The sequence below is a fragment of the Arachis stenosperma genome, chromosome 1 (assembly GCF_014773155.1).
Source record: "Arachis stenosperma cultivar V10309 chromosome 1, arast.V10309.gnm1.PFL2, whole genome shotgun sequence".
Lineage (NCBI taxonomy): Eukaryota > Viridiplantae > Streptophyta > Magnoliopsida > Fabales > Fabaceae > Arachis > Arachis stenosperma.
Window position 1 is genome coordinate 123,359,152 of NC_080377.1, and position 15,679 is coordinate 123,374,830.

Here is a 15,679-nt window from a genome sequence, read left to right on the forward strand (position 1 = left end):
ACTTATCCAATTAATAAGTCAATCGAAATCTAATCTACATCAATTATTTCCAACTTAACGCTTACGCGTACATCTTCTCGAGACTCGTGCATGACCTACTCCGAATCAGCTTACTTTTATTGAATATATTTTTTCGATCAACAAGATCAAAATCCGTAGAGAAAATAAGGAAAAATCTACAAAGAAATTAGAAAAATATGAAAAAAAAACAAAAAAAAATTGTAGAAAAAAAATGCCAAAAAAAATGTTTACATAATAGAAAATTGTTTACATTAAATATTTATTAGGAACATTTATACGTAAGTGTATAAATGTGCGTGACTCTAAATTATTTAGTTAAACTTAGTTGCTAATATTATTTTGTGGCAGAAATTTATTAAGAAAATAAATCTCGACAAAACTAATGAAGGAAATAGAAAAAATAATTAGCATAACAGAAATAAAGATACTTGAAGCATGCATTTAAGTAAAGTAATAAATATAAGTTCGTGTGTTGAAGAAAGGAACAAAGAAATCAATAAAACGAAAGCCGAGAAGAGGCAAAGCATCGCAAAAGCAAAGTCCCCAAAGCTTCCTAGAAGTAGCGCCTACTTTAGCTTTAACCATACAGTTTTATTAATGATAAAATAGGTGTACTCAGCGAGGCAGCACCATTGTAATTGGATTAGAATTTAGATTCGTTTTAGTTATCAAATACTACAAGATATTGTCGTGTAATATAACCCACAATAATAATTAAACAGCGCCGAAAGAAAAAACCAAAATCCGCGTAGTAGTAGCTAGTGCCACTGATGAGTGATGAATAGATCACACTTCACACAGGTCAAACCCCGGTCAATGATTACAGCTCAAAAAATAGACAAAAACCAATTTATTTATCCATAAATAAATATAAATACTAGTATTATATTAATTTTGTGATGCGAAAGGAAAAACGCCGTGGGTGCTCTCCAATGAATAAATGACGGAGAAAAGGGGAAATTATTTCTTTCTTCAGAACAAAGAAAAAGCGAAAAAAGAAAACGGGGCCTAAAAATTACTAACTTAATTGTAACACTGGAACAACAAACAGAACTAAAGAAGAACGATTGAGACTTGTTCCTCTCTGCCTCTGAGTTTCCGAGTTCGAGACTCAGTTGAGATGGGTCAGGAATCGTTCATATACAGCTTTGTTGCTCGCGGCACGATGGTGTTAGCTGAGTACACCGAGTTCACGGGAAACTTCCCGGCGATTGCAGCTCAGTGTCTTCAGAAACTTCCGTCCTCCAACAACAAGTTCACCTACAGCTGTGACCACCACACCTTCAATTTTCTCGTCGAAGATGGTTACGGTAACCTCGCTTTACTCCGATCTCTAACTCTTTTGTCTCTTGTGCTTGTGCACTCTTTAGAAGCTTTTCCACCACACGGAACTTGAATTGACTGTTTCTAAGTGCTGGATCTATTCTTTGAAATCGATGTGACATGGATTGCCTTATAGATTCATTTTCTTTCTCTTTAATTTTTTTTCTTTTTTAATTGATTTTCCTTGTGTGCTTACTTTACCTTTTATGAGTCATTCATTTCGCTAATTTTGTCAGTTTTTTCTTTCAATAATTGCTGCAATAGACAAAGTGAATGAGGAGAAACGGGATTTGGATTTGGGTTTGGGTAATGCTGTTCTCCATGTCCAATTAAGGTTCATTGATGAAATAACAAAAAAAAAAAGAAAGAAACCTTTTATTCTGGATTTGTGGTGCATGTCTGTAGATTCTGTACCATTCCAAGGTGTCATTTGGAGAATTATTTGCTTTTGGTGAGTGGTGGTATTCAATTTTTGTTTTTCCTTTTACCACATCCCTTTTCATTGTATGCATGTTCCCTCCACCATGAGTAATCAGGGATCTTAGTGGGACACCCAATTATTTTGTCCAGCATTTAGTGATATTAGATTAATCATGCAATAAACAGTCTTCATACATGAGCTTATCTTGTGGCTGTGATCTTGTGAGTGCTTCTTGAGTTGTTAGGGTTAGGGTGCCATGGTAACACATGGTCAATGGGGTCTTTGCATGGCCATGTGCCCTTGCCAGGTTATACCAAAGCTACCACTTCTAAATGTCGGTCTCTAACTTTCTGTTAATTTAGCTAATACGTCAAATAAGTCAAACCTCTTGAGATATCTCTTTGACTTCCATTAGTTTCTAGAACCAAACTACCTACTTCTAAGTTTTACTGAAACATTGGGTTGTCAGGGTTCTTAAGTGCGGCTGCAATATTGTTTTTGCAATGCCAACTGCATTGGCAACATTAGTGTCTGCATGTTTAAAACCATCAGTTGCTATATGACTAATCAGGATGGGCTTCTATGTGATCTGCAGCATACTGTGTTGTTGCCAAGGAATCTGTTAGTAAGCAGATATCTATTGCTTTCCTAGAACGTGTCAAGGCGGATTTTAAGAAAAGATATGGTGGAGGAAGAGCGGATACAGCTGTTGCCAAAAGCCTCAACAAGGAATTTGGGTATGCCTATTTCTGTCCAAACCCTTGATGATGTGTTTATTTATTGATAATTAGATGCTTGCTTTGATATAATATGTGTGCACTTTGCAGACCAGTTATGAAGGAGCACATGAAGTACATCATTGACCATGCAGAGGAGATTGAAAAGCTAATTAAAGTGAAGGCTCAAGTTTCAGAAGTTAAAAGTATTATGTTAGAGAATATTGACAAGGTATATATGTTACGGTTTTGGAGTAAGACAAGGATTTTTTTTAATGATAATCGGCAATTTTGTTTTGCAATTGTCTCTGTGCAATGTGCATCCAAGTCTAACCTGTAATTCATTGTCATTTATATACCATGTTTCTTGAAATAAAGATGGAGGGAAGGGGGAATATGGCATTGGGAGGGGATTGCTATGTTAACAGTGGACTGCTTTATTGCAACTTGCAATGTGTGGCAGAAATTAGGGGGGAAATGGCTATTGTTGTGTCTGCCCTCTTTTGCTTCTATCTATAAATTTATTGGAATTGAAAATGTTGAACACAACACAGTTTCAGTTCACAATACTTCAAATACAATTACTGTTAAATAAGTGACTAAATTGCAACCTGTTCAGTTCTGTGTTCTGTAGTACAATTACCACTTTCTCCATTATCCTGTTTGCATGTGTTACTATCACTCTAGCTGAGTTGCCTTAGCTGGAATTCTTGATTGATTTCACTTATATAGACTAGACAGTGTGATACTTTGGAATGTTTGTTTTTGCTATTGATGCTCCCAGGCTATGGATAGAGGAGAAAATCTAACTGTTCTTGCGGATAAGACAGAGACATTGCACTCACAGGTAATTTGACCAACATTTGACAACCATCATTTGGAATCTTATGCTTTTCTAGTTTATGGTGCTCAACTATGTCCTAATTTTCAGGCCCAAGACTTCAGAAAGAAAGGAACACAAATCCGTAGAAAGATGTGGTATCAGAATATGAAAATTAAATTGGTTGTTCTTGGGATATTGTTGTTTTTGGTCCTGGTTATCTGGCTTTCAGTCTGCCATGGATTCAGCTGCTCAAACTAGCAAAGAATGAGCAAGTTTGCGGATAGTTTTTGAATTGATGTTGTAAAAGCAATTTAGCAAGAATCTGCTTAGAAAAAGGAAAGGTTAGTGAATGGAAAAAGTTTCCTACCTTCTTTGTTGGTCGATAATGATATATGATATATAGTTGGAAATCCAAGAGTGGGGAAGGGTTGTCTTGTATCTGTACTGGACTTTATGCCCTTGTCAAACAAATTGTAATTTTTTATCTCATTTTGTTTTCTTTTCTTTTTTTTTTTAATCTTTAATACATGAAAGAAAAAATATTATCGAACTTGGTTTCTCCATTCTTCCTTCTAAACACAACTGACTTTATTCCTCTCTCTTCAAGAAAAGAGGACTTGATATTTTCTTTTAAAATAAAAAAAAAGGATCGGATGGGCTTAGGAAATTATGGCCGAACAAATGGACCAAGTGAGACAAAGAATAAAGTGTGTCTAATGTCATTATTCTTGGATAAGAAACTGAATGTTCTTGACTATTTATTTTTGAACTAACTCTGTCTAACATGGAACGAATAGGGATGATTTCTTTTCTGTTCAATCCAACATTGCTAGCGTGGTACTAAATAACCAACTCAACAAGTTAACATGTTACATCACCGATTTCTGTTAGTCGTTGACAAACATCACAGAAAAACCACGTTGTTTCGCCACAACAAGAATTAGGGATCGATTTGTTCCTACATTTTTGCCAAGAGTTGTGATGTTATTCGGTAAAATGGACAGGAGCGTGATTGAATGTTTACTCAAATTAAAAGAGTGGTTAGGATTAGAAAAAAAAAATCTCAAGTGTGTTCAACTCATGCTCAAAACAAGAAAACGTCGAGCAATGTAATTTCTTTGTTTTCATAGACGCTTATTAACGTTGTATATCCTGCAGTGATGGAGAGTTAGAATCATTCATTCATATGGTTCTAGTTAGATAGGATAGGGCTTCAACTTTACTGTGTAATATCTTGGAGAGAATATTTTGGGGTATGCAAGATTTTCCTAAGTATAAACGCTCCAAGCTAAGATTCTTCCACTCATTCAATTCATTCATACAGTCCTTCTGTCATTTCAAATCATTACAGTCGAATGAATACCCTTTCTATATCGTGATAACAAATTCTTCCCAAATTTTGACGACATATCAATGCTATTTAATTAACCATAACTTTATAAACTTAAATTTAAGTTAGCTTTCTCAAATGCTCAAAAGACCTTTCTTTCTCCTTTACTAGAAGCTTTTTCATCTACTTTACTTTGCGTTTACAATCAAAACGGTATCACTATAGATATATACTTTCTTAAGCAAAAACTCACGTAGTTGATAGTTGAGAATAATTAATATAATGAAATTCGGATTATTGGGGTGAAATAAAAAAAATGTAAAACGAGTTTAGGTATAGTTATCTTTCCAATAATTTACATATATGTGGCCCAAAATGGCATCTGAAATCAAAAGGATTACTATAACAAAAAACATATACGTGCTCCTGAAAATGAAAATGAAAAAGAAAGAAAACTTTATTAACACACTCCCTCTATGGCGACAACTAATGTCCAATTCAGCAAAAAGTTGGTAAGAAAAGTCAAAATGTCAACCAACGAATCTCCTCACCTGCTCGCACGTGATCACTTCATTTCCCATATTCTCATCCATGCACCCTTCTTTTTTTTTTTTTTTTTTTTTTCCTTTTTAACTCATATGTTCATGCAGAAATTCCTCCTTCAACTCGTGACCACCATTGTACAGAAAGCAATAATACCACTTCTTAATTAGGGACGACAGCATTTTAACGCATTAACAAATATTTTATTTTTGTACATTCAATTTGCTAGTGAAGAATACTAAGTAGTTAATATTTTTAATAAAAAATACAAAATTAATTAATATTAAAATATAAGATAAATATAAAAATATTAATTACTTAATATTTTTCAGTATTATTATTATTATTATTATTATTATTATTATTATTATTATTATTATTATTATTAAAGTAAAGTATATTTTTTATCCCTAAAATTTGACAAAAGTTTTAAAAATATCTCTAAGTTTTATTTTATTTTAATTTTTTTCTAAAAATTTTCGATTTACATCAAATATACCCATAACGGCTAATTTTTCAAAAAATTTAAGACCAATTCAACAACAATTTTATAAGAACAACCCTCAACACAAGCAAATCAAGCATAATTTTCATGTACTATTGTTAGATTGGTCTTAAATTTTTAAAAAATTTAGCCGTCGAGAGTATATTTGATGCAAATCGAAAACTTTTAGGACAAAATTGAAACAAAATAAAATTTAAGAATATTTTTAAAATTTTTACCAAACTTTAAGGACAAAAAATATACTTTATCCTTATTATTATTATTATTATTATTATTATTATTATTAGGGATAAGTATTGTTTTGGTCCCTCACGTTGAGGGTCGGAATCGAACCCGTCCCCGATCTAATTTTCGATTTAGAATCGTCCTTAACGTTTTTTTTTTCGTATTAAAATCGTCCTTTTTAATTTTTATTCCTAAACTACCCTTCCTTTTTAATAAAATTTAAAAAATAAAAAAAAATAAAACACGTTGGGGTGGGGGGAGGGGAGGGGGAGGCGGGAAGGGGAAGACCGGGGGTGGGGTGGGGAGATCGGGGGGTGGGGGTAGGGGTGGCGAGAAGGGGAGACGGGGAGGGGGAGACCGGGGGTGAGGTGGGGGTTGGGGAGGGGGAAGGGAAGACCGCAGGGTGGGGGAGGGGGGAAGGGGAGACCGGAGGGGGGGTGGCGGGAAGGGGTGACGGGGAGGGGGAGACCGGGGGTGAGGTGGGGGTGGGGGAGGGGGGAAGGGGAGACCGCAGGGTGGGGGAGGGGGGAAGGGGAGACCGGGGGTGGGGGTGGCGGGAAGGGGAGACCGGAGGGTGGGGGAGGGGGGAAGGGGAGACCGGAGGGTGGGGGTGGCGGGAAGGGGAGACGGGGAGGGGGAGACCGGGGGTGAGGTGGGGGTGGGGGAGGGGGGAAGGGGAGACCGCAGGGTGGGGGAAGGGGGAAGGGGAGACCGGAGGGTGGGGGAGGGGGGAAGGGGAGACGGGGAGACGGGGAGGGGGAGACCGGGGGGGGGGGGGGGTGGGCCGGAGGGGTGGGGTGGTGGTGGGGTGTTTTATTTTTTTTTTTAATTTTTTTAATTTTATTAAAAAGGAAGGGTAGTTTAGGAATAAAAATTAAAAATGACGATTTTAATACGAAAAAAAAAACGTTAAGGACGATTCTAAATCGAAAATTAGATCGGGGACGGATTCGATTCCGACCCTCAACGTGAGGGACCAAAACAATACTTATTCCTTATTATTATTATTATTATTATTATTATTATTATTATTTAAATGTGTTCTTTAATTTACGCACTTTTACTTCTATCCTCTCTATTCTTAGATTTAATTAATAGGCATATAAACTGAACATCAATTTATTAAATGGATCAAGTTCTTTAAAGATAAAAAAATTAATTAAATGAAAAAGTAAAAACTTAATTATTCTTAAGTTAATATATTATTTTTTAACTAATTACTTTATAATAACGATTTTTATATGTCATGAAACTATTTTTTTTGTTTTTGCGTGAATTTAGACTTAGATATTTTTATTTGTCTTATACTAAAATTAATTTTTTTAGAGCCAATAAAAAAGAAATTCTAGACTTTTAGGTCATAAAAGTTCTAATACTGTATCCTAAAATTATTTTAAAAAATTAAGCTAATAGAAGGAGGTAAATGCATGAATTATTACATATCTAACCTATCATTGTATATATGCAAGCACAATATTTGAGTAAATAGTCAAATTTACTGCAGAAAAAATACGGAGTTTCGTTGAATTTACCGTCATCTTTGGGTTGATGGAATAAACGTCACTGAAAATTAATTATCGACAGATTTATTTTATTTGACGCTAATTATTGGCACCGTTTCACAAGTTTAAGTCCGACGGTAAATTCTACAGCAATTTTAGTTTTATTTTTAAAGTTTTTTAGCACAGTTAAGCCACCATTAGTAGACTCTTGTTAACAAATTGTTAGCAGAAATTTAATGTTGCCAGATATCAAGAAATTATTTTATTAAAAAATAAATAGTTTGAATGAAATAAAATGTCACAAATGTAGAATACAATGAAATAGACAAACAAAAATGTGTAAAACCCTAAACCCTAAAGATCCCGGTAATCTTCATTGTTGTTGTTGGCCTCGTGGACCCCTTGCTGAGACGATGGAGGAGGTGCTGCCGTCGTGCCCCTCCAGCAGCGCCGCTGCTTTCAATGCACATCTGTTGGCTATACTCCTCCATCTGCTGTAGCAACTGATCGAGCTGCTACAACTTCTCTGTCAGGTCCAAGCTTATGGCAATGCGTGTAAGAATCTCTCGATACCTCTGCTCAAACTACTCTGCCTGTTGGTGAAGTTCCTGTGTTAGCTTCAGCACCTCTTCCCTCAGGTTGACAACTTCTTGGGGATCAGTAGGGCTGGTGGCAGAGGTAGAGGTAGAGGAAGCCGCCAATGCGGAGGAGCGGAGGCCACTGGTGAAGAACGACCCCAAGCCGAAAAGGCAATTCTTGTGGAGTTAAAAGGTGGTCTCACGCCAAATCCTATCGGAATCCACCACTGATGTCTAGAAGCCGGTTTCATCGGCCCCACTAAGCGGCTGAGATTGCTGGGTCGCGGCCTCCAACCTCTGCGCGTACTCCTCCTGCATCACATACGTTAGTTGTGATTAGGATAATAGTTAAATAATTGACTACCAAATAAAGTTGAAACTTAGGATTAATTTAAACCCATATAATGGGCCACAGACTGCTCGTCAACAAATCTTTTCTTGTTTGCCTTCAAAGTATGTGTATACTTGAAGGTCTTCGCCAGTATTGCCTCATGATCTAGCGATTTAGACTACAAATTAATATATCAATCAAGTAATAAAATAAAGGAACAAATTAAACAAAGATAGACAAATATAAGTATGAACCAAAATACAAGAAATCTTAATTATAATTTCGAAAATGTAATTTTAATTTTTTCAGTTTCACTAAAAATCTTATGAAAATTTTGACAAAGTATCCCATAAAATTCGGATTTAGCCACTCTTGAAGAGTTCCATCCAAAATTTTCCAAAAATCTCAGAGAAAAATCTAATCTATCCTAACCACCTAAATCCACTAAAACAAAAAATTAAACTCACATTTACTCTACTAGGTAATTAATTAACTTAATAATAAAAAAAGAAAGTAAAAAACTAATTCATGTAACTTCAAAAACATTAAACAATACCAAAATTTTTACCAGTCAGGTTTTCGTCTTCATAAAAGTTGCTAACCTTCCTATATTGCTCGACGATCTGGGTGAAGCCCTGTTAGCGATGTTCGTCAGACGGCGACGCTTTAACCCCTCGTTATCTCTGAAATAGCCCCAAATTCATGCTTGACATTTGGACAGATCCATGATGTCAGGTAGTCTTTTCCCTGACGAATGTCTCCCATCATCTGCTGAAAACGTTTGGTTGTTCTGTGGTCATAGATCTTTCTGATCATGACATTGTGTTTTGCATCCCATATGAATTTCACCTGTACAAAGTGATTCACCAAGATTAGTTAGTCGGAATAAAATACAGTTCCTATACAGTTAAGTATTTCAAACGAAATTAGGTTCTTACCGTTCTCTTTTGAAACTAACTCTCTCTTACATCAACTAGGATCTGCGTGTAGGTCAGCCACGAGTGGTCGTACATGGACTTAATGACCTCGGATATCTCCTGTGTGCAAGCATTAGGATTTGGTGCAAACATGTTAGAGAAAAAAACCTCACATTAATAAACACATAAGATAAACAAACTTAGGATAAACAAACTTAATATAAACAAACTTAAAATAAACAAACTTAATATTAAAAAATTAAACTCACGACTGCATGCCATTGGGCGAAATCCTCGGCCAGATGACGGACAATGGTGGAAGGACATCTTGCTCGAGGGCATGGAAGAATCACCTACCGTGGGCTCTGTCGACGTCGTCACTGTATCTGCAGGGAAGGCGTATCAGAAGAAGACACCCAGTTCGGGTTTGGGACCATGATGAATTGCTTGTTCGATGGGTCCGCTTGTGACGTCACAGGGGTCGACGAGGTAGCCGGAGTAGAGAGCGATGACTGGGCAGCCTTGGGAGATTCGGTGAAAGCCCGCCCTCTACCACGACCACGTGACCCACTCGACCTACCTCTATTACCTGTCGTCATGTCAGGACAACAAATATATTAATAAAATATTAATAACATGACAAATACCAACAAATAACATAAGAAGAAATTTAAGAAATAACAAATAATTCTAAAAGTGTTTTAGTTTAGTAAATTAAAGAAAAAAATTACATATGTTTTAGTTTCAAAATAATTAAATTAGAACAAATAATAAAAAAACATAAACTAAGATAAAAATAATTATTCAAATTAACAATTGCACAAAAATACAGCAACACAACAATTAATTATAACAATTTTGAAAACATAATTTTAATTTTTTTGATTTCATAGAAAATCTTATAAAAACTTTGATAGAGTCTCTCCTAACATTCGGATTTCTCCACCTTTTAAGGGTTTCATCCAAATCAAATATCCATCAATCTTTTCTAATTGGTTAATTTTTTCAATCATTATTATGATAACATACAAACAGCTCAATCATTATTAATACAATAAAAAAATTTTCTAACAATTTTAGTAGCAATAATCAACAAACAGCTCAATAATCTAACATTTTTCAACAATCTTAGAGTCTATTCTAACCTATTCTAACCATCTAAATCCACCAAAACATAAAATTAAACAAACTAATCTCTACTAACTAATTGATTAACTTAAATTTGAAATAATCATAGTTCAAACAAAAAACCTTGAAGAGGGGTGGAGGTGTAGTGACGGCAAAAGCAGAAGCAGCAGGGACATTACAGCAGCAGCAGCAGAGACGTCCAGCAGCGACGGTGGTGGAGCAGGCAGTGACAGCGGCGGAGCAGGTTGATGGAGTGGAGAGATAACAAGGTTAAAGAGAGAGTGCGAGGGTGAGAGGAGAGAGAGACAAAGGTGAGAAGTTAGACAGAGAGAGTGAATTTGAAATGAAAAGAAAGGAGTTCGCGGTTTTAATTTAGGACACGCTTACTGTCGAATTTACCGGCGGATATTTTCGACAGTAACATGATGCGAATCTCCAAAACGCAGCGTTCCATTGAACGTCTCTATCGTCGGATATCTGACGGTAACTTTGATGCTATAGTTTGGTGCCAATTTATTGTGGTTTTCCACTAAACGTTACCGACAGATTTACCGTTGGAAGCGACTATTCGCCGGCATCCATTTGATATGACAAATTCCTCATAAAATCCGTCGCTAAATCCGACTGTAATTGTCACCACTAAATCCAATGGTAAATCTGACAATTCTCAATGTTTTTCTTTTAGTGATTTATCTTTGAAAGATCACCTGTTCTCCAAAGATTTCAATGTCTTGAGGTCCTAATCAATTTGGAGTTAATTTAATCTAATTGTATAAACTTATCATATTAACAATTAATTAAGGCTACTAAATATGTGTTGTGGTCAGTGTGATGTCGTTAAACATACTACATCATTAAATTTTGATGCTGTTAACAACAGAAGTGACATAATAACTAACGTGACTAACTTAAAAAAATTTTAAAAATAAATTTAATTAAAAAATATTTAAAGACCAATTTAGAGGACGAGTAATTTTTTGTTTTAATATGTATTTATTTTTGAGAAATTATTATATGGATTATTTTTGTGTATATCTATTTTAATTTGTATATCTTTTACTTTTAATATTAAAGTTAATTAATTTTAATATATAAAAAATGAAAAAAAAAACATTTCATCTAATAAATATATTTCTCCTTAACTCTATTCGGAAGCGGATGTCGTTTTAGAAGAACTCTCGAATAATGTCGCTAGTTGCAGAAACCAACTTATTCATTTACAACAACAGATTGGTGAATATATATGTTAGTGATCATATAAAAGAGAAGAAATGGATGAGATGACTTAGCGAACAAGTATATGGAGAAGGAAGCTGAGTAGTTAATTGCATACAAAGAAATTTACATGCATACACATTCACACACAAATAATTAACATCATCATCATTAAGACCTACATACATAAACAAATTAAACATTCATTAATTCTGAACCCCCGGCCCCCTAATCTAAGACAAGAAACACGAACACGTGATGAATGGAAAGATAGACAAATGAAATTACATGTCTCTAACTTCGAATGAGTTCTTGTTCTTGACGACGATGTCGTACATGTGCATGGACTTGAACTTGTTGAAGTCTTTGGGGAGGGAGATGAGGTGCACGGTGGAGCGCTTGTGGAACTGAAGAAGGTCTGGATCATCGTAGTAGCGCTCCCAGCCGAGACTGTTGAGCTTCCTCTCCAACACAGAATAGGAAGTAATCACCTCATTGCTTGTGCTGTGAACCAGCACCTTCTTGTTCCTCCCATTCCCTCCTCCACCTTGCACTGAATCCCCGCCTGGGTTCTCCACCAACCTCACCACCCCGTTCTTGAATACCCATACCCCCGACATCTTCTTCTTCTTCTTTTCTTTCTACAATGCCACCCAACTTTAATTTCTCATCACAGTGTGTGCGTCTATTTATAGACTATTCGTTAGGGGACTTATTCTTTTCTATTCACTTATTTTGATTATTATTATATTATATGGAATCTCCATGATATGAACGCTGAATATAAATTTTGGAGGGGAGGAATTGAATTGAAGGTATATATATTTGCAGTGTACTTTTCTGCGTGATGATGTTTGGATGGGAATACAGCTAATTCAATGTGGTGGAGACACACAGATAGAGGCGAGGGGTCCTATTCCAATTTTTTTACTATTCTTTTCGGCTACATTCGACTTCATTCGACTTCACGTGAAGTTGATAGTTAAGAATCATTAGATAAAAATTTAATCAAATCAGTCAAATCATCTAACCATTTTCAATTATTAACTTTATGTAAAGTTGAATGCACCTGAATTTTTACCATTTCTTTCCTCCTCATTATCTATGAGTAAAAATTTAGCTCTTATTAATTTTACGTGAAGTTAACAATTAAAAATTATTAAATAATTTAATTAAATTTTTATATAACAATTCTTAATTATTAACTTCACATAAAATTGACTGTATTTAAAGTTTTGTCAATTTATTTAAATTTTTTTTAGAGGTGGTTTTAGATAATAGAAAAATTTAAGCACTAACTAGCAGAATTTATTTATTGTTTTTTGTTAGTACTTTTAGTTATTAATATAATTTTTTTAGTCTAATAATTAAATAATATATTTTTAATTTATATTTTTAAATATTATTAATTAATTGCTAGCTAAAAATATTCTATTAGTATTTTAACGTTCTTCTTTAGATAATATTTAAAATTAGTTTAAAGTAATAAAAAAAATTCTATGTAAATTTTATATAAATTTAATATATAAAAAAATTTAACTATTAAATCAACAACTTATATAAAATATATATTAAAATATAAAATACACACTATAAATAAATTAAATTATATATAATTATATATAAATATATAATGATTTTAATTTATAATTAATTATACATATAATATTTTTAATATAATTATTTATATATTTTTTTATCGACTTAAATTGGATCAAAGTGTTTTTTTTTTATCTTCACCCCATCTTAATAATAGGATTGGGAGGAGAATGTTGATTCTCTTTTGCCCATATGGCCAGTTGCGAATATAGTCCCAAATATTATTATCATCGCAACCCCACACTGCCGGAATCTTTGTTTTGTTTGGCTGAGAATAGCTTTATTCTGCGACAATTTTAATTGAAAGCATATATATCATTAATATTCAACTTAGTTAATTAGATGAATAAGCATATATACAGGCATGTAACAAAATTGACATGCACATTGTATTTTACGTGAGGAAAACACTAGTATGGAGAGTCACCGTATCTTCTTTCGTTCTCACAGACATTAAATTAATTCACATGGACTATATATTTTGTATATATCTTTTAACTTCTCACCAAGTTACTTTATATATTTAGATATCATTTCTTTGCTTAGAATTATTAAAAATAAAATTATTTACGTATCTTTTTTATTAGTTTATTATAATATAATATCAAAATTTTTATCAGTGAAAAGTTTGAAGTTTAATTTTTGTTAATCTCTAAAAAAATAACGTAAAATAAATAAAAAATTATATAAAATATTTAATTAAATACAAAAAAATTACTTAAAAATATATTAAAAATATAATTATTTATATACCTACCCATATGTGACAAAGGTTTACAGTTTATACCGTGCTATTAGTTAACTGTACTCTAATTTGTTTAGCAAATCAAGTTAATGTGAAATAAATTTGAGTGCCTCTAAAATAAGTCTAACAATTTTGTGTTTATTAAATGTGTCATTTTTCATGAACTATTAAATTTTATTAAATAAAAATAAAAATATTATAAAAAAAATATTAATAAATTTTATAAGTATATAATATAAGTGCATATGTATATAAATATAATTTAATATATAATATTTTAAAATTGATAAATATACTCTTTTGCTTTAAAATAATAATTAATAAAATATATAAATAAATACAAATATATTTTTACATATTAAGATTAATTATTATGTAGTATTATTTTTAATTAAAAATATAAAATAATTAAATTATTTTATATTACATGAAAATAATTAGATTATTCATTTAAAAAGATAAAAACTTTGTAATCGTTAATTTTGTTAAAAATATATTATTATAGAAATATTTTTATCTGAATATTTGTAAACATGAAATTTATTAAAAATATTATATATAATATTATTTAATAAAATTAACTATTATATAATCATATATTTTTTAATGTACATAAAGTTATCCCTTCATATTAATATATGTCTTAAAATATTATTATATATAATACATAAAAATATTGATTTTTTTATTTTTATACTGTTAAACAAATATTTTTTAATTTCTTTATTTATATTTTTAAAAAATAAAAATAAATAATTCACATTATTTTGAATTTTTTAAATATAGATAAAATTCACTTTTAAGGATACCATATATAAATATAGTCACGATTCAAAATCTTTACATATGTAAGAGTGTGCGCAAATCGGATCAGATATGGCCGAAAATTTGATCTGATCTGCACAATTTTTATTAGATCGGATCGGATATGATATCCGAATTTCTAGTGTTAGATCCGATCCGCACATTTGTAAATTGGATCGGATCGGATCGAATATCGGGTATATTCACATAATTGAACATTTTCTTTTTAATCATATTTCAATATAAAAGAAATTCAATAAAAATATTTCTTTCACACTTTTAAACTTATTTATTTCTAAAATATTTTTAATCAATTTTTTTCTAAATAACAAAATTAAAATAAAATAATATATGAATAATAACTACTAACTAAAACATACAAACAAGTAAATATAATATCAAATATATATATATATATATATATTTTTTAATTATTATTGTGCGGATCTGTGGATCCGCGAATCGGATACGCGGATGTTGAGCAGATATCCGCGATCCGATCCATAAAGAGTGCGAATCGGATCCTATCCAATCCGATCAGACTACAGATCAGATCAAATCCACAATTTTTAAATTAAATACGGATATTTACTACAAATTTACGGATATAATCCAATCCATAAACACCCTTATACATATGTATACACATTAGTTTGTGACTTTCATGAGTCTATGTAAATGTATCAATGCTCTTTCTTTCTGGAATCTCTCACATCAGTCACGATGAGTAGTATTTACAATAAATAAAAGAAAAAAAGAATTAGGTGAATATATTTTATTTTTTTACTAAAGTTGTCAATTGTTTATTAAATTATAGTTAGATAATTAGTTTCAGAAAAAATTTCACTCTCTTTTTTTGAGAAATGTTAAAATAATACTCTCATTTTTTTTATTTGTAAAATGTACATTTCCTCCTCTTATAATTTTTAAAAAAACTCCTCTTAAATCTATTT

General features: G+C 32.5%; 2 protein-coding genes across 2 annotated transcripts; one reads left to right on the top strand and one right to left on the bottom strand.

The window, feature by feature from the left end:
* Positions 1 to 957: 957 nt before the first annotated feature.
* LOC130961779 (vesicle-associated membrane protein 724) lies at positions 958 to 3,854 on the top strand. The gene is made up of 5 exons (XM_057887821.1): positions 958 to 1,331; positions 2,361 to 2,502; positions 2,593 to 2,713; positions 3,266 to 3,328; positions 3,413 to 3,854. The coding sequence occupies exons 1-5, from the start codon at positions 1,142 to 1,144 to the stop codon at positions 3,560 to 3,562; spliced, it is 666 nt and encodes a 221-aa protein (XP_057743804.1). The 5' UTR covers positions 958 to 1,141; the 3' UTR covers positions 3,563 to 3,854.
* Positions 3,855 to 11,719: 7,865 nt separating this feature from the next.
* On the bottom strand, positions 11,720 to 12,224 carry LOC130943133 (flowering-promoting factor 1-like protein 3). Its single transcript, XM_057871056.1, has one exon. It carries the CDS (start codon positions 12,196 to 12,198, stop codon positions 11,863 to 11,865), a length of 336 nt encoding a protein of 111 aa, XP_057727039.1. The 5' UTR covers positions 12,199 to 12,224; the 3' UTR covers positions 11,720 to 11,862.
* Positions 12,225 to 15,679: the final 3,455 nt, after the last annotated feature.

Coding starts and splice junctions, on each gene's coding strand:
- LOC130961779 (XM_057887821.1), top strand. CDS start 1,142: ATGGGTCAGGAATCGTTCATATACAGCTTTGTTGCTCGCGGCACGATG. Junction 2,503..2,592: donor AGCCTCAACAAGGAATTTGG/GTATGCCTATTT, acceptor TGCACTTTGCAG/ACCAGTTATGAAGGAGCACA. Junction 2,714..3,265: donor TGTTAGAGAATATTGACAAG/GTATATATGTTA, acceptor TGATGCTCCCAG/GCTATGGATAGAGGAGAAAA.
- LOC130943133 (XM_057871056.1), bottom strand. CDS start 12,198: ATGTCGGGGGTATGGGTATTCAAGAACGGGGTGGTGAGGTTGGTGGAG.